We start from the raw sequence: 18190 nt of genomic DNA, 5'->3' as shown, positions 1-18190 counted from the left end.
AAGCGGGAGCAGAGGGTGGCGGGAACGCAAAATGCACTGATCAGCAGCCTGAGGCTTGTTGAGGGTCCAGCAACAAGAATGCGTTGATAGCCTGCGGAATTAGCTTGAAATGGAGACATGAGAAGCAGGTTCACCAAGATTCGCCCATGTGGCAAGAGTACTTTGCTTTCCTTGAAGCCAGGCAGTTGAAGACCCATGTCTCGGACCAACATGATCACCAGTGCAGTACACACTGCATTGGCACGTAGCAGTAATGCAAAATGTGATCAATTGCATCAAGAACAGGGCCATGCCAGACCAGTGTCATTATGTTTGTAAGGTGGTCAGAGCGACCATGTACCCATTGTTGGTTCCCTGTTGCTGAATTCTAACCTAATTCAGCTCCGTTGCTTTCTCCATTAATTCGAATATAAATTTAAATTGTGAGACCCCCTGCTTCTTTGCGCTTTGGAAGCTTCTCGATGACGTGTCCATCTGACGTGCCAAAACAGGCAATGGAAAGTTCTCACTTCAGAGATCATCACATGCAAACTCACTCCGTGACAATGCAGCTATTGCGCACGCCCACATTCCTCTGTGTGAGAGCAGTCCCGAGTACACAGGTGTTACTGTAGCTGCTCTTGTGAAACGAGCTGCAATGGACGACGGGACTGCGACAAGAATCTTGCACGAGTACATCAGGGAATGCTGCAGGCGCAGTAACACAGGCGAGTAGCCTCGTCTGTTGTCCCTTACAGAGTGTGCGAAGCTTTGCTTGCCACGCTTTGACTATATTGAGATTACAAGCATCATGCCTGAGGCATACGTGGAGGAGACGAAATGGCATTGACGCTTTACGTCGTGATAATGTTGACATCAGCAGCATCTCTGTTGATGTGTATGTGAACAGGACTTCCCTTGGAAGTTGGCTGGACAGCGAAAGGAGTACCACACAGTGACGCTGCCAATGCATCCATCATGTACGTTTGCCGTCCCCACAGGTCTGCCTAATCTCTTCAAGATCAGTGCCTATCTGTCAGTCAAATTCGCCTACGTTATCATTTCGAGATGCTTCCATCCTTGCTGCAAGCAGCATGTCCCACCTCACAAGTCCACATGCAATATGCTTTGCACGCCTGGTATGCAGGGCGCAAAGTACAAAGGCCTGAAGGCAGTGGCTGAGGAGATAGGTACAACACCAAACCCAGCTATTGCTGCCAGGCTTGCAAAAGCCTGGCGCGCAGAACGGGCCAAAGCAGGTACCGACCGGTGCATGCTAATGAGCTCCCAATTGCATGCTGCATGCGTCATCTGCTGACACATATCAGTAATCATCTCTCAAGTTGCCTTGTCTCAATGCAGTACAGCATAAGCTTACATGTCCAGGCTGCCTGGTCTGCAAGCTCGGTACACGGCATGCTGTCCTTCAAGCAATTTGTACCATTTGTTGGTCTACCAGCACTGAGCAGCACGTGATGTTTGTGCAGGAAGGAAGGCAAGCCACCCAAAGGCAGTACTCACACAGGTGCCTATGCAGTACACTCCGCAGCAAATTACCTGGAATGCTGGTTTCCAGGCAGCATTCATAACCAATGACCAGCCTGCCACACTGCCTCCAAGCACGGACCGGCCAGTGCGCGCAGCTGCGCAGGAAGCCGCAGAGAAGATCCACAGGCAGAACCCAGACAGCTGCTCAGACCCAGGCAGCCAAGACAGTGGCAGCGGCGACAGTGGCATTGAAGGGGAGCAGGCAGCGGGTGCGATCCTTCAGCAGGAGTGGTCTCTGCCTCGCCAGCCTGGCATGCAGCAGGGAAGCCGCAAGAAGCCGCGCACAGATGCAGATCAGCTCGCAGGTCAGGTCTCCTGAACAACTCTTGTGCTTCAGAATGTGATGCCATGGTCTGCCCCGAGACTCTAACTCTTGGGCCAGACTCCTAAGACTGACCAGATTTGCACCTTGTCTGGCATTCACCAGGGGATAAGACTAGACACGTCGGACGTGTCTAACTTTTTGAGTGCCCGTGTGCACAGTACCTTAGGGCGAAGTATACTTTCCTATTTCATATTTTTGTTGTATTGCACTTATTTTGGCCGCATGCAATTGTGTGGTCAAGTGTCTGAATGTCATGCTGGGTGCTGGCTCGGACAAAGTGAGCTGCGCATCAGATCAGCCTTCAGTTGTTGAAAAGTGATGTATAGTGACTGTGTGAATGCAGGAGGGGCTGTTGTGTACCAATGCTCAGAGGGCAATGCGCGCAGCATTGCCAGCAAGGATCAGCCTGTGGCTAAGGGTGACATGACCCTGGCTGTCACCGAGGGTGACGTAAGCGCAGACGACTTCTGTCGGATTTTCAGATCGTCGCAGGCCCAGCGCCGGCAGCTGGAGCAGGAGAACAGGAAGCTGCGTGCGCGCATGCAGGAGATGGAGGAAGCTGCCAGGAAACAGGCGGCAGTTGTCAGGAACCTGCGCAGAGATAACATCCTCGCAAAGGGGAACCTGCAGGCAGCTGAGGTAAACCTGCGCGCAACAGAGCAGGTGATGAATGACACTTGAGGGGCTGGATATCTGTCAAGACAGAAAAGACTGAAAGGAAGCCGCAGACAGGAGGCTTGGGAAGGCCCATGCACGGAGCTTTGCAGCTGAAGCACTACAGCACAAAGGGACAAATGTTTGACAGTGGTAATGTGATGAGAGTTGGCCGCATTGACGGTGCAGCAGAAGCAAGGCTGCACCGCAGAAATGCATTAAATTGCACTGTGCATTTCATGTTGCTGTGCTGGGTTTGGCATGTTCTCAAGTCGAGCTGTCTCAACGGCTAGCCAGAGACATTTTGACTTTTTCCCACTTTCCTGCTGTTCATGTCAACATCAACACCAGGCATAGAGGAGACAAATTGATCTTGTGATTGTTTGCCAATCTAGTTGTGCTGCGGCTGCTCTTGAATGTGGTAGTTGTTTCGTTAGATGTATAGTTATGTTATTTTTTGCGAGGCATCAGTCTGCTGAAAAGCCTTCCAGAGTGAGTATATCTCGATAAGGTCACGGTCCGTGCAAGCGTCAAGAAGAAAGGACATTTCTTACACGGATGTTTGCGTGTGACCGGTATGACATGTACTTTCACAGAGGGCTGCTGAGACCATCAAAGCAGTCTGCACCCAGAGCCAATGGCATCATCACATGCAATTCAAGTTCAAGCACTGCTCTGGCCAGGCAGTCCCAGCAGCAGTGGCAGTCGCACACTGCCTCCCAGCCGGCAAGTTCGACACGCTCTGGAAAAAGGACCATGCAGACCATGCCTGTGGCAGCTTCATTGTGGTAGAGCAAGCCTTTGCCCCTGAATTCCAGCTGATGATCAAATCTGCCCAGCACGTCACTTCCCGGCCCAAAAACAGCTTTGCCTTTGGTGTACTTGACTGACATTGCTTGAACAGTTCTGGCAAGGGACTCCACATCTTCAAAATCCAACTCAAGGTGGTCAACACCACTTATGTACAGCTTGGCCAGGTGTTTCAAGGCTGGCAAGCGTACGCGTGGGCTTTTGCCTTCCACAATTAGCACAGAGAGGCAAGCGAACAAATGCCAAGACAGACCATAGAGTACCGCACAGTCGTGTTTTAGCACAAGGCTGAGTGCACGTGGTGCAACCATCTGTGCTTGGTTTGTGGGCATGACCGATGTGCCAATATTGTCAACCCACAGAATCACATAGTCTTCGCTAGTTTCCTCGTAGGGGCTGCTTGCTGACCCATCTGAAATCCCAATTGAAAGGGTGCATCCCTCTGGAATCCTCACCCATGGCCTGGGCGCAAGGTCCAGCAGACGGAGGTGCTTCAGACTTGCGGGCACTACGAGGCTGATATACCGAAGCGGCATGCCACCAAGCCACGCTGTCTCAAGATGCCCAAGCTTGCTGAAATCTGGGTGCTTGGTCGTGGTGGCATCACAGATGAGGTGCTTGAGAGTTGCACTGGCTCCTAGCTTCACTTCAAAAGGAACGCTGAGGTATAGGACTGTCAAGCTCTTTGCTTGCTCCAGCAGCCAGAGAAGCCAGCTCCTCCAATGGCTGTGTCCATAAGAAAACTTTCCCAGATTCCACTCAAAAGGAGCCTTGCAGGTGAAGCAAAGTTGCCTCACATGGGACAGATCAGCTGACCGGGACCCCAGAGCCTGGTGAGTCAGCTTCAGGGGATTCTGTTGCACAAATTGTCCTTTGTGGATGTCAAATTTCACCACTTTTGCCCGGCCCCAGTGCTTTGCCAGCCACTGCAGCGCAGAGGCAGTCTCCCCGTTTTCAGCCACTGTGCAGTTGATCTGATGAGGCTGCAGCTGCCACAGAGCAGTGCAGGCTCCGCTGGCTGCAGCCCACTCCTTGGTCGTCATCAGCCCGCATATGTGCTGCCACAGCTCCTCTGGCAGGTATGGGAAGTCCTATTAAGGAAAGGTGCACTACTTCAGTAACGTGCTTAAACAATTGGCTGGAGGCCATCTTGAAGCCATTTACATCCAAGTTTTTTTTCACACGATCGAAACCCGAATCCAAAATGCACTTACAACATCCATCTCTTGATGCCAAGTTTCTGCAAGCTGGCGGCGAAGAGAGAAGAGGTTCACTGTTTAAAAACGTGTTAAAAGCTGGATACACAACCTTGCTCGGCTGATAATCAACGCACCTCCATTCTCGGTTTCGATAGACGAGCGACGTTCCTTCGTAGTCAATGTTGCTCACGAACTTGCCAGGAGCAAAGTATCAGGTTATTCCGAGAACAGACTCGTAGGCAAAAGATGATGCTCGAATGATAGGTGTATTTTAAGCTATTAAGCGCACAATTCTGTACGTACTTCGACTTGCAGATATTTCGACAAAGGGCACTTTGCAGAACAGCCAGTGCTTACTGGTTTATTACTAATGCCTCTTAGCAGATCAGAAAATAACGTCACGCCCAGCCAGGGCAGCCCATTGAGAAGCTTGTGGTATAGAACAAAGCCACATGTCACCCTTACTTTTGAGAGTCATGCCAGGGGTGCAGCTAATTTAAAAAATTAAATCCTTGAAACCTGAAAAAAGAAAAAAAGGTATGTAGATTGTGGCACCCATTAGGACTCGAACCCGGGCATTACGTATTAGGGGAGGGGGCTCGAACCCTCTACCAACTAACCCGTCCAGGGATTGGGCTCGAACCAATTACAGCCTGGCGCCACCAGGAGAGCCGTGCCTGCTCAGCTGCTGCTTCTAGGTGTATATATTACCTTGCGTCTCAAATTCGTTCCAAACCGATGATCATGATAGGTGAGCGTTCAGTACCCACGAGAAGCATTGGCGTGTGTCCATATTCTTTCCTGAACAGCCCGAAGCATGATCAAAAGTTACACATTGGCAAAGCGATGCTGTCAACAATCCGTGCACATCATGCCTCGACAGCTTGCCGTCTCTGGCCAGGCAGTCCTAACAAGAATGGCAGTCGTAGTTTCTTTCCCAGCCAACCGGTTGATACCAGCTCAGACCGCATGCAACTGCCCTGACACAACATCACGGTCGCGCACCAGTTTTAATCCCCTCTGCCAGGCCATCGACAATAGTTTCACCCGAATCTGACTCGTCACAAGTCATGCATGCCAGTAAGTTATTCTTCCAAAGTCAGCGCCATGCACAGAACGCTTGCAGGGCAACCACAGCTCTTGACTCCAATTCCTCAGAAATATATTTCAAATTACCGATTCATGACTGAAGCTTCTTACATTAGCACATGCATTGCGCCTTCCTGTCACTGTCTGATTGAACACGGTCACTTCCGCAAAGTAGCTTACGGTACCGCTAAGCAAAACAGAGTGCCAGTCTCAGTGCACACATTGCTTACGTCTCGCAAAGGGCCAAGAAAGCTAAGGCGATCAGTCATGAGCCCTTGCCATACAGATGAATTGTATCAACAGGCCATCCCTTGAGCTCACATGCAGACGCCCAGAGAATGGACAGTGCGGCCTTTCAGATCCAGTAAAGAATAGATGCTTTTGGGTCCTGTTTGCATGTGTGCACGGTCTCAGTATAGTGACCGTGGCCATATGGACAGTCACACTCGCACTAATGGACTTGCTTTTTTGAATGGCAATGCGGGCAGTGTCGGTTCATAGAATGAGCCCTAGACGGCTGGAAAAATGTAATCTTCTTCTTCTTCATGCAGATGCAGGCTTGACACTCTCAAGCACAGCGCTGAAGTCAGCGTCTCCCAGCCCCTTCGCCTGAGCCTGCAGGCAATCAAGCTTATATTCTTAATCCACTCATCCACTAGGCACCCCGTATACATCTCTATAAAATCAATTCGTATAATATGCCTTTTCATCAGCATTTCTTGAAGCTGCTGAAGCTCTGCAGCTGCACCATCCTTCTTCAAATTGCCAATCAGGCAGATCATTGCATGATGGAAATAATCTTTTTAAAAAGACAGCTGTGTTGTTATTTAGCCATTGCACCGGTTTCTATCCCTCCAGCACTATCGCTTTCAACATCCCACCTAACCAGTGCTGCATGAGTTTCTCTACTGTGGCGGTGGCTGCCAGGGCCGATATGCATGCTGGGTTCTCGTTGCAGCTCTAGCCATTGCTAATACCTGAAAATTGGTAATTGGTGATACCTGGTAGGCAGTACTGCCTCTAGGCCCTGTGCATCTGATGCTTTCCAAATCATTCTGAGCTCTTCAGGCTGCACACGCCTAATCGTCACTGACAACAGTAACCATGTGTTTAGTGCCCTGCCCTGTTTGAAAGGACTGCAGACGCTTTGTCTCTAATGAGAGACCTTATGTGCATGTCGAGCGCCCCCATAATAATGGGACGTGAGAAGCTTCACATAGTAACAGTGAAGCCGCCATGGCAGCTGCCCACTAGCCAGATACTGCAGATGCCACCTGTTACATTCATTCATTGCGAGAACAAGAGTGTGTCACAGGGAAATTAAATGCACCTCAAGATAGAGGTCGTTGGCTGCTGCAGCCACTGGCAGGCTGAGGCTGCTTTCTCCGGCCGCCTCGAGCGCCAGTCGCAGGTCCTTCTGCTGGTGCTTCAGGGGGAACGCCGTCGGATAGCTGCCATCTATCATCGCAGGCGCCTGCAGCCGCACAGAGTGATGCTCGTAGGACCTTACCATAAGAAAACATACCCACATCATTTGTCAGTCACTCTGCATTATTGCCACAGGTGGGCCCGACAGCTCCACCTGAACTGATGACTGGTTTGCTGCTGATCCCCTTTTTATGTGTTCAAGGCAGGTACCACTTGTTTGTGAACGATGATGGCGCAAGGTTCGGCGAACAGACACAACATTTTGAGGTGGCAAGTTTCCCGCACAGAAATGCTGCGCGATGCGATCAGCTCGGATGCAAAATGCCGGTAATCCCTGCTGGCACACCCCACAGTACTGTTGTGTGGGCAACCCCAGTCAATACTGCCGCCAGAGTGCTGTCACGTGCGGGTGTCAGAGATAAACTGGAGCATGCTGCTCGGTTTAAACAAGACCACATGGTTTTGCGGTGCCCCAACAAAGGCACCGGGCTGCCAGGACAGCGCGTGCCAATTTCTCTGGACACTTCAAAGGACCACCCGTTCTGCCTTTAATTTGAGTGACGGTGGAACCAAGTGTGGGCGGATGTGAAGCCTCCAGACACAAAGGCACGTGCCCAGTCAAAGGGGTGTCACACAGCAGAAATAGGGATTCATGTCTCTGGGCAATCCACAGCATGCATTCTGCCCAGTAAATCTGGCAGTCAAGGGTGACAAGCAGTAACGGGGGGAACCAGATATCATCTTGGCACCCAAAAGCACATGGCCGAAAGATTGGACATCTCGAAGGGCTTAGGAGGCCAAATTGCCAAAACAAGAGCTTCTTCGGACATTTTCTCGAATAAAATACATCCAAAAGCTTCGGACAGTATTAATGGGATGCTATAGACATTACAGCCTGTTACCTTTTTTATGAGGCTTGGACATAGTTTGGAAACGAGATCAGTTCTGATGACTACGGTATGATGAGGTACTTGAGAAGCACACCTTGAGAGCCAGCATGGGGGTGGCAACAGCGCCGAGAGCCACAACGTCCACGAGGTCCTGCTGCTTGAGGCCGAGCGCATCTGCGAGGACGAGTCCTTCAGCGGAAGCTGCCATGTAGGCGCCCATCACCATGTTCACCACCAGCTTCATGCCGGCCCCCTTGCCCACCTGCGTGCCAGATCAGGCTGCAACTCAACTATTCATATTTTGCATTCCGTTATTCAGCATGGTGGCTAAGGCTCTGCAAGGGCCAACAGCGTGGCACACAATCGGCAAGTCTTTGCACCCCGGAAGAGATATTGCTGCGCGCAATTGTAGCCGGTCAGCTACGCAAGAACTTGATCCGGAGAACTTGTGGGCATTTTGCTGGTCCAGAGCAGTACGGGTGCTGAGCAGTCAGACAGCTCATGTATCTGTCATGCACTCGAAGCATCTGTTGTCAGAGATGCCTCGAGTGCATGCAAAGCTGTGCAACCATCATGCCAGGCTTATTATACTTGTGCACCCAGCGCCACGGAATTCAATATGCTGTGCACATAACAGCCTCAACAACCTTTCAAGTGGTGATAAAGACACTTGTGAGCCTCGGTGGGCTGCAGGGTTTTTCCCCTTCCTCCTTTCTGAAAGAAAAAAACATGTAACGTTTGGCTTCAAGAGCGGGCAGAGTGTGTCCTCACCGGCCCTAGGAAGAACTTGGCCTTGCCCATGACGTCCAGCAGCGGCCCAGAGCTCTGGTACAATTCTTCGTCGCCCCCTGCCAGGAATATCAGCGTTCCCTGCTCTGCCGGTCCCTTGGAGCCCGACACCGGCGCCTCCAAATACTGCGCGCCCGCCGCATGCACCAGCTGCGCCAGAAGAGGCGCACATGCTGACTCAGCGACTACTAACGTGCCGCGCAGGCACTGCAATGGAATGTGCATGCTTGGAAGTATGCTCAAAAAGGTGAGCTCAAAAAGGTGAGCCCCACTACTAGATCTCACACTCCCCTAGATTCTTCTTCAAACGAAGATACACGCCCTGACAAGCACATTCCTGGAGTAGCTCAGACATGCCGTTGCTCTCCATGCCGCTGTGACTGCGCCACCAATGGGTGAGCAAATGAGACTACAGGAGCAGGCCTGTATGCGCATCCATTGGCGACGACACCGTATCAACATGAAGGTTAGATGGGTTAGAAGAATACAGCGGTCTGATGCTGCAGAGAACAGCGCACCTTGCAGATGTGCTGCGCGGTGCCGGCGTCCACAGTCGACACATCCACGTAACCCTTGCCTGCATCAGTAATCCCACGGCCTCCTCAGCTCTTAGTCACAGTGAGTAAGCACATCATAAACTGGATGTCCGCTGGCGCTCAGGATGGAGTAATGCATTCCAATTTGAACCCCAGGAGACATACAGGCAGTCATTGGGATCAGCAGCGCATCGCAATATGCAATAGCAGTAATTCCCCACCACACTGTTGCATGGACAAGTTTATGCCCCCCAATGAGTGACTTCCAACAAAGACTTCGGCTGTGCCATATTGTAGTGTAATACCTAAGAACTGCTCCATTACACGCACAAGAAAAATTGTGCTTGGACATATGTAAGGCAGTAGGAAACTCTCACCCTTGGAGAGGCCCTTGACTGCTTGCTCGGCCACGGCCAGCGCCGCAGGGGGGTCTGCCAGCATGGCGAGGGTGATGTCACAGGCAGCTGCCGCCTCTTCAGGGGAAGCTGCCACCTTGGCGCCCTCCGCCTCCAGCAGCTTGCACTTGTCAGGAGAGCGGTTCCACACTGTGACCTCATAGCCTGCCTTTAGAAGGTTCCTGGCCTGCGCAGCCAAGGGACTTAAATCACCATTCAATGCACAGCTTGATCACTGTTCATGTTGCACCTCTTGAGCATATCTTGAAATACATCGAGGACCATCCTTTGGAGACATGTAGGAGCCCACAAGCACCAGATGACAAGGTGTACAGTTGGTGAACCACACCATGGCAACGCCCATGATGCCGAGGCCCAAGAAGCCGACTTTCAGGCTCTCATTGGGAGCACCAGATGCTACGATGGTGCTGGCCTGCAGTTCCCTGGTCATTTTACTAGGTCTGGCAGGACGATGGCTGGCAGGTTGTGCAGGCTTTCTCAACTTCCTCGAGGTAAAAGAACTGAATGAAACGATAGAGTATCTAGTTGAACAGAAAGAAGAGCTCTGTCGACAGACGGGACGTTGGACACACTGCTCGAGGTCAGCGATGCAAGACCTATTTGCCACTAGCATATCCGTTCAAAATCACCGAAAAAGTGTCCTATGTGCCGATCGTAGACCAGCTATGAGATTGGAATACTTTTAACAGTGATTGATCACGTAGAACGACCACCAACAGCGAAAAAATCTGTCAATGACGACACTAAAAGGAGGACACGATCTTAGTTCTTTTCAATTTTGGCGATTGTGTCGACCGCAGTCTTTATCCTTTCAACCAACCCGCATCTACCATTCGCAAGGCTAGGAAGGAAGACTGAACTTCCTCTTGTCTCTGGAAAGCACGGACATGCAGGCTGCATGGCTGTGCAGCGTGTACGACGTCCCGCGGCGTTGTCAGTTTCATCATCGCGTCCGCTTCCCAGCCTCTCATTCGACTCAAACTTCTCCTCAAGACCGTAAAGATCGCGCCAGGCTTGGTGAAAGAGTTCAAGATTTCTATATCCTTTTCCGAAAGGTCGTCACCTTTGAGCAGCTGGGGCCCAGAACGCGCTGATCACTTCAGGTTCGCTCCTTGGCAAGGCACAGAATATCTACAGAGAAATGTGTGATCATTGCTACCAGTTGTATTCGAAACATTCGAATTTATCAGAACACTGGTAACGTGGGCAGGCTTTACGTGCATCAAGTGGGTGCTAGCCCCTGACGAGATCGAAGAATTGCACAATATATTGTTGGACCTGCAACCCCTGAGCAGTGTCTTCTTTTCTTGACTTTCCTGCAGTATGCTTATCAAAATCGGGTGCGAAAGTTATACTTCCTAAAATGCATGCATGTTTTCTACAGCTTCAGGAACCATGCAGCAGAGCATCTTGGGCACCTTGCCCTCTGCAGCAGCAAACAGCGCTGCCAGGGAGTGTCCACGTGCCCAGAGCGCCGTGCTGCCTGCGTCTAGGCATGCCAAAGCATGCAGCTTCAAGGGCCACACCGCCCCTTTCACCACGGGGCACTGCAGACACGGTGCAGCACTGCACCTTGAAGCTTCTATACTTCAAGCAGTGGCTTGCAATTTAATATGAATCATGTTATCATCCAATGGACGCTGAGGATACTTGGAGCCTCTTTGCTGATTTGTTCCATTGTTCCTGTGCCCGGTCAGCCCTTCCAGCAACAAATGTCCCTACTCAACCTCAAATGAGATATGCACATCTGCTGGTAGCCCATAATGGATCAGGCATTGTCGTGCAAGCTTTAGCTATCGCACCCAATAATTGTGCTCACCTGATCCCTTTCCTGCAGGGCGGAGAGCGCAGCGGTTGAGTCATGTGCAGCCGAGGGCGACAGCATCTGTGGATGGGCAGAGGACGGTGCCCAAGAACTCGGTGCTGGTGGTGGGTGGCACAGGAACGCTGGGCAGACAGGTCGTCAGGCGCGCCCTGGACGAAGGCTATGAGGTGCGCCTTTACACCTCTGACAACAGTGCCTTTCTTAGAAGTCTCCTTTGGTGTCGCTATCAGGAGACAAAATGCTGCGAAGACTGCCCATCATCAGAGCATTACTGGGGGACAGAATGTTGATGTCAACTGCAAGCAGTTCAAGCTTTTCTCACCTTGTCTCTGCTGCAAATCATCTGATGGCAGGGTGATGTGTAAGAGAGACTGGTCTAAGAACAGCCCACCATCAGGGCATCAGTAGAGCAGCAAAGGTGACAGCGCGCTTTCCAGGCTGTTGTCACATTCGCGGATCTCCTGGCCCTGTTGGTGGCCTGATTGCGATAGCAAACTGCGCAAACCAGGGTGCTCAGGATGGGGATGCCCTTGCTTGCTGAGTCTATTTCAACGGATGGCCCCTTCAGGAGGTAGCATCTCGGCCACGCACATCTTGAGACAAGCACTTCACCCTGTAGGAATCGCTTCCTTCGCGCTCGATTCCTTCCCGTTGGTTTTTCATGACGGGCCTTGTTAAAGGCACTTCAATGCGTATGAACCAGATGAAAAAATGCTCATTACAGAGGGGTTGCCTTTTAAGGCAGCCGGAATGACTTGTGTGATCCTGACACGCCCACTGTGCATGCATGCACGCAGGTGCGCTGCATAGTGCGACCGAGACAGAACCCGGCCGATTTCCTGCGCGACTGGGGCGCGACGACGGTGCAGGCGGATCTGCAGGACCCCACTTCTCTGCCTGCAGCGCTTGTGGGAATCCACACGGTGATCGACTGCTCGACTGCTCGGCCGGAGGAGTCCACTCAGAAGATCGACTGGGAGGGGAAGGTCGCCCTCATGCAGTGTGCGCAGGTGACTCAGCGTTCCCTCCTTTCTGCCACCATGTTCCAATTTGTGTGGTCCTGATAAATGGACGTATGGCATTGTATGGTTTTGTGAAATGAACTTCTGAGAAGTCCCTCCTCGAACAAGCAGAGAAAAGCCCATCAAGCCCTCTAGCTGGAGGCGGCGGGCCTGGCCAAAAGCAGATGTACACAAGCAATAAAAAGGCAATATTAAACTACATAGTGCAGTGCCTGTCAGCTCATGAACAATCTCTGCTTGACTGCTGATACTCTGCATGCACCAATGCTGATCAGAGACGAGTAATTCTCCCCGACTGTGATTTTGGGGCAAAGGAAGCGAGTGTAAAGGCATGCGGCTACAGCGGATGTGCTATGCAGCAGCTCTATTCCGGTCTTTTAGAGTTTGCCTGTTGCGCAATGCTCTGATGTAATGAGCATGCTGCTGCCATGTCACAGGCGATGGGCATTCAGCGGTATGTGTTCTTCAGCATCCACAACGCGGAGCGCCACCCGGAGGTGCCACTGATGCTCATCAAGTCCTGCTCAGAAAAGTTCCTGGAGAACTCGGGCCTCGACTACACCATCTTCCGCCTCTGCGGCTTCATGCAGGTGCGTCATATTTCTATATTTTAATTAAATTTCTAAGTGATCAATAGTTTTCAGGGGTTTGGGCATGCATGGCAGCGCACATCCCCTGACCCGAGAATGTGGTATACAACCTGTGCGCGATAATCACATGCGTTTTGGGAACATTTAGCAAGCGTGCAGAATAGATATTCAATTTACGCATGCGCAGCTGCATGCAGCTTGTATGCATGACAGAGCAACATGCATCTGCTGAATCTGCTGTCTTCTATAGTTGTGGTTCAGTCAGTGCCAAGCCAACCAGTGTATTTGGGTAGCACCTTGCAAGAACACAGCACTTATATGGCAGGCTGATGCAGTTGAAATAACAACCCCTGCGCAATGGCTTGCAGTTCCATGAGATGCATTGCTTCTCAACAGAAGATTGGGCAGTCCCTGTTCATCCATGAAGCCGTATGTTGTCGTCGTAAAATCTGTCTAGTTCCTGTGTTTTATGTTTTGGGGTTCACACCATCCGCTGCTTTCTTGTCACGCAGGCGATCATTGGGAACTATGCGGTGCCTATTCTGGAGGACAGACAGGTGTGGGGGACCTCAGACCAGACACAGACCGCCTACCTCGACTCACAGGTGGGTTCCCCCTGTGACACATCTACATAGATACCAAAGATAAAATGTGATTTCTGCCATTTGCCATTTTCCCGATAACAGTGGAAGTTTGGACTTGGCTGGCCTTCTGCTCCCCAGAGATGGGATGTGGCACTGTAGAATTGCCTGGTGGGTACTTCATGCAGCCGGATCAGAACCGGGCAAATATTTTGAAAGGCCACACAAAGGCCACACACAGTGCCAGGCAGCCTGTCTGCACGTATGGAAGCGCCACACATCAGGGCAAGAAGGCGTGCAATCAATTTGTGTACTATTCGACAAGAAAGTCTATGACCCGTCCTTGGGAGACCGGTCATATAAGAAAACCCCGGCTGGCTCAACAAGAATCCGGACGGTGTATTACACACAGAGGATAGGGCTGCCCTAAGCGGCGTTTCACAGCTGTTTTGAGCCGCCTGTGGCAAAGAATGGACGGTCCGGAAGAGCCCTAACCCCTAAATATTGCTGCGATGACTCATCGCTGGCTAACGCTTACTGATCCTCGTCATCTCAGGACGTGGCGAAGATGACACTGGCGGCGCTGCGCAGCGATTCGACCATTGGCAGAACGCTCACTCTCGCGGGGCCCAAGGCGTGGACCGTGCCCGAGGTCATCGCTCTGTGCGAGAAATACGCGGACGAACGCGCCAACGTAACCGAGGTGCGTGCAATCTTACTGATTCTTGCATTGCAGATAAAGTAGCCCTGTGATGGCCGATGGTGGGAAGGTTGGTTCAAAGAGCAGCCTTTGTCTGTGGTCTCCGCATGCCCCTGACATCGCTCGAGTTGGGCACAGCGTTGATCTGCTGCAGTCCGGGAGGATGAAACCTACTTTTTTATAGGGGTGCAGTTGATGTGACAGAGAATTGGGAAAGAGAGTTACTGCAGAGCTAGGCAGCTTGGTCAGCGTCAGTGCCATGTGTGCACATACTGACCTTGATGCATTTCCACTGTTCAGCACTTTTCGCCCCGCAGTTTACAACAAGTTGGTCAGCACATGCGGAGACTGCAGGTTATTATAGGAGCCGTGTCCCAGAGCTGTTCCGAGCCTTCTGTGGCAGAACATGGATGCCCTTGAAGAGTCATTTTTGCAATGACATGTTTTGGATCGGGTGCTGCTGCGCGCAGGTGCCGGTGTGGCTACTGAAGGCGACGCGCAGCTTCCTCAAGAGCTTCCAGTGGGCACGCGACGCAGCAGACCGCCTGGTCAGCTCTCCTCCTCTCTCTCCTCTCACTTTAAATCACCTACAGACAGCAGCACACTTACTGAGAGCAGCACACCTACAGACAGCAGCCCACTGACAGACAGCAGCATTCTGAGGTTTCATGAGATAACCCACTGAATCTGGCCGCCCCAAGTAGTATCAGAGGTTTAGCGGTGCACTAGCTCGGCAAAGGGGGGTTCTTGGGCAGGAGCAGGAAAGTGATGTCGGCAATGTCTGGTCCGCGCCACTTGCCTCGTCCCTCCACAGGCTTGGGGATGGAGTTAGGTGCAGGCGCAGCTGGGTTTGCCTAGTCTTGCATGCTGGATGTGTGCAGATTGGCCTTTGAATTCCAGCTCTGGGGTCTTTGTGTGGGAATGAAGCTGCAGACTGACAAGGTCCCACAGCTGCCTGCGAACCAGATACGCCCTGAGTCGAGCAGCGGAACCAGGGTTGCGATGAGTCAACCAGTCACCCAAGATCTCTGCTCTAGGGCGAGTACTGTACGTCAGAAAAGTGTTGGGGCACTGTACATTAAATGTCTGTTCTGGTGCGCACAGGCCTTTGCGGACATTCTGGCGTCGAACGAGAATTTCTCAGCGCCGATGGAAGAGACGTACAAGCTCCTGGACCTCAACCCGGCGGACACCACCACCCTCGAAGACTACCTGCAGGTGCGCGCACATGCCCACATGCACTCTCGGGGCAATAAATCACATATGCATTTCAGGCTTTTGCTTGGCAATCTACGTGCCTCTTGCGGTATGGATATTACATCGACAGACACTTCAACAAAAGGTTCGGATGTATGGGAATTGTCTGAGGAAGAGACTGCCCGCCTTTCCATCAGGGGCAGAGTATACCGTAGCATGGAAAGGTGTTTCAGCATGTCCAGTTGCCACATGCCTGACTGAAAACATGCATTGCTTTGTTATTTGAACTCCCGCAAGATTCCCATGTGCACTTGCAAGAACCAGAGTTTATATGCGCTCAGCAGGGTGAGCCGTTTGAATTAAGTGGGCTACATGAGACAGCTCGATCCTGAGAAATAGAATTGGTGCCGTCTCGCAGGAGTACTACACATCCATTCTGAAGAAACTCAAACAAGTGGGCGCATCTTCAAGGCAGACCGATTTCTATGTGTGAGCAGCGAGTTTGTGGGATTTTATTCGGGCACCGTCAGTCTTGCAGATGTTATTTACTTACAGTATGTCAAGAGGCTTCATGCGACTGGCATCGTGATATTGTGACAATAGGACCGGCACCAAGGGGGATGCATGTGTTGAGATGGTATGCTACAGTGTATGATCACTTGAAATTCTTGCCATCATGAGGTCTTGCCAGCCTTTATGGTTGGTTGAGCTTTCACAGCTAGTGATGCTCGGTGGATGTGCTCTAAAGGCTGTCTATATCAGCGGCTCTCGGCAGGTGACATTAATTGTCAAAATTGACAGCAGTTGCTTGCAACTGACTCACTTTGAGTACGGTAGATGCTACGACCTTTTCCAAATTTGCAAAATGCTTGCAAGCACAGCCTCTACAATTGCATGATTGATTACATGAGGGACATTCAGTCTGATTGAGATCAAAAGAGTGTGACTGTGCGTAATTACTTATAAGCCTTCTTGAAATACGTATACTTGCTTCTGCCTTTCACGCCTTTCCATGCGTTTATACCAGCTGCCACCTAACCATGGGCAGCAACACTCTTCCTGTGCATCAGGATTGGAGTCACTCAGGAAGCATGGAATGCAGCATTTGCAATGACAATCCCTGCGACTGCTTGGAAACTGCAGACAAAGCTCTTGGCGCGTTAAGGACGATCCCCAGCTTTGAAATACCTCACAGGTCAGAGACACATTGCGCAGAGCCAGAGCTTCTTCAAACCTTTCCAGAGAGTCCCCATCAATCAGCCCCTGCGCTTTGACCAAATAACACACCTTGAACGCCTGCATGTTGTTAGCTGAGACCCGTGCATCCTCAAAGCTAAGCTTCAAGCATTCCTCCGCAAGAATCCGCACGTACATGACAGATGAAGGCAAACGGATAGTGACACTCGAAGCCCTGATCTGCAGCTGTGAAAGGCGTGATAGGGGCGCTGCTAAAGGAGGAGGGAAGACAACACTGCCCTTCAACCATTCCCAGAACCACAGACTTAGACACTCAAGCCCTGGAAGCCACGCAGACGAGACATCTTCTTCACGTTCTGTTTCAATTTCTAGGCTCCTGATACGGCCCTTCCTTGCGTCAGGCCAAGCCTTCAGCTCCTTGAAAAAATTGGTGCGGTGACCGCGCGGCATTGGGCATGTGAAAGCAAAGGTGCAATTTTCTGGCACGTCAATGTACTCTGGAACAAAACCAACGCAGCAAAGATGCTCAAGGCTGGAACAAGCAACACTACGTCTTCCCAGCGCCTCTTCATCGCAGTAAAGATGCAGAATCTGCAAATTAGGCAACCGAGATCCCAAAGTATCCAGAATTGCGCTTTGAGAACCTGGCACACTCGTGATGAAGTGCTTCACGTTTGGCATTGCTGGCATTTCCCCATCAAAATACCATTCCACGATGGTAACATGACCCGCGTTGGGAAGCGCCTCTTGCAGCAGAGCAGTACTGCCGCATTCAATCTGAAGCAAGGCAGCAGAGTGCGGGACAGGCGTTGATCCTGTACTTTCTGAAACCCTCAAGGCTGTTAGTTGGTAGTACAGAAGAAGTTCTCGGTAGTACAAGGTTGCCTTCTTGGAACTGTAGGGCTTCTCTCTGCCCAAAATTGTGAGTTTTATCGTCTTAGCGTCTTGCCAACGCTTTGCCAACCACATCTTCGCTGACCCCACGCTCTTGCAATCTACCAGTTCGATATTGAAGCTTTGATCAGTGTGCATTCGGTGGAGGGCGAAGCATGCCCCGCTGGCCCTGACCCAGTCCTTGAGGGATAGGTGTGAGCGGACGTGCTGCCACAGCTCCTCTGGCAGGTAAGGTAACTGCCTGGGTTGGGCTTGAAGCACCTGTGCAGTGGCAAAATATTTGAGTTTATCTACCCAACCTCTTTGAGCAATGAGCCAACCCTGCCTCTTGGGGGATCTGTAACCAACTGCAGATGATGATGCGGTAAAGATTGCAAAAATATTTGAACGCCCGCACTCTATGTGGGGTTTCTTTAGGATCGATCATGAAATCGCGTAGAAGTGTTCCTGGAAACCTTCGAGGAGAACTCAGAAAATAAGCGTGCCGTTGAGCTTCAACATCTACATCTATGGGAAAGGGG

The 18190-nt window shown here is 51.3% G+C and overlaps 4 protein-coding genes across 4 annotated transcripts; 2 read left to right on the top strand and 2 right to left on the bottom strand.

Moving 5' to 3' along the window:
- Positions 1-1510: 1510 nt before the first annotated feature.
- COCSUDRAFT_62842 (hypothetical protein) lies at positions 1511-2533 on the top strand (the record flags this gene model as incomplete). Its single annotated transcript, XM_005648829.1, has 2 exons — positions 1511-1832; positions 2196-2533. 2 exons carry the CDS (start codon positions 1511-1513, stop codon positions 2531-2533), a joined length of 660 nt encoding a protein of 219 aa, XP_005648886.1.
- A 3614-nt stretch (positions 2534-6147) lies between these two features.
- On the bottom strand, positions 6148-10093 carry COCSUDRAFT_14707 (hypothetical protein; the record flags this gene model as incomplete). The annotated part of the gene is made up of 7 exons (XM_005648828.1): positions 6148-6219; positions 6935-7078; positions 8017-8184; positions 8694-8861; positions 9230-9288; positions 9625-9829; positions 9992-10093. The coding sequence occupies 7 exons, from the start codon at positions 10091-10093 to the stop codon at positions 6148-6150; spliced, it is 918 nt and encodes a 305-aa protein (XP_005648885.1).
- Positions 10094-11058: 965 nt separating this feature from the next.
- COCSUDRAFT_41574 (NAD(P)-binding protein) lies at positions 11059-16071 on the top strand (the record flags this gene model as incomplete). Its single annotated transcript, XM_005648827.1, has 9 exons — positions 11059-11125; positions 11501-11655; positions 12286-12498; positions 12948-13100; positions 13613-13705; positions 14238-14384; positions 14852-14929; positions 15486-15599; positions 15997-16071. The coding sequence occupies 9 exons, from the start codon at positions 11059-11061 to the stop codon at positions 16069-16071; spliced, it is 1095 nt and encodes a 364-aa protein (XP_005648884.1).
- Positions 16072-16470: 399 nt separating this feature from the next.
- Positions 16471-17239, bottom strand: COCSUDRAFT_33037 (hypothetical protein). The gene has a single exon (XM_005648826.1). It carries the CDS (start codon positions 17223-17225, stop codon positions 16539-16541), a length of 687 nt encoding a protein of 228 aa, XP_005648883.1. The 5' UTR covers positions 17226-17239; the 3' UTR covers positions 16471-16538.
- Between the last annotated feature and the right edge of the window lie 951 nt (positions 17240-18190).

Source organism: Coccomyxa subellipsoidea (genome assembly GCF_000258705.1).
Source record: "Coccomyxa subellipsoidea C-169, whole genome shotgun sequence".
NCBI lineage: Eukaryota > Viridiplantae > Chlorophyta > Trebouxiophyceae > Coccomyxaceae > Coccomyxa > Coccomyxa subellipsoidea.
The sequence above is the reverse complement of the archived record's forward strand: the minus strand, read 5'-3'. Positions and strand labels throughout refer to the sequence as shown.

What these genes read in the sequence shown, in the direction of transcription:
- COCSUDRAFT_33037 (XM_005648826.1), bottom strand. Translation starts at nt 17,225, where the DNA reads ATGCCGCGCGGTCACCGCACCAATTTTTTCAAGGAGCTGAAGGCTTGG.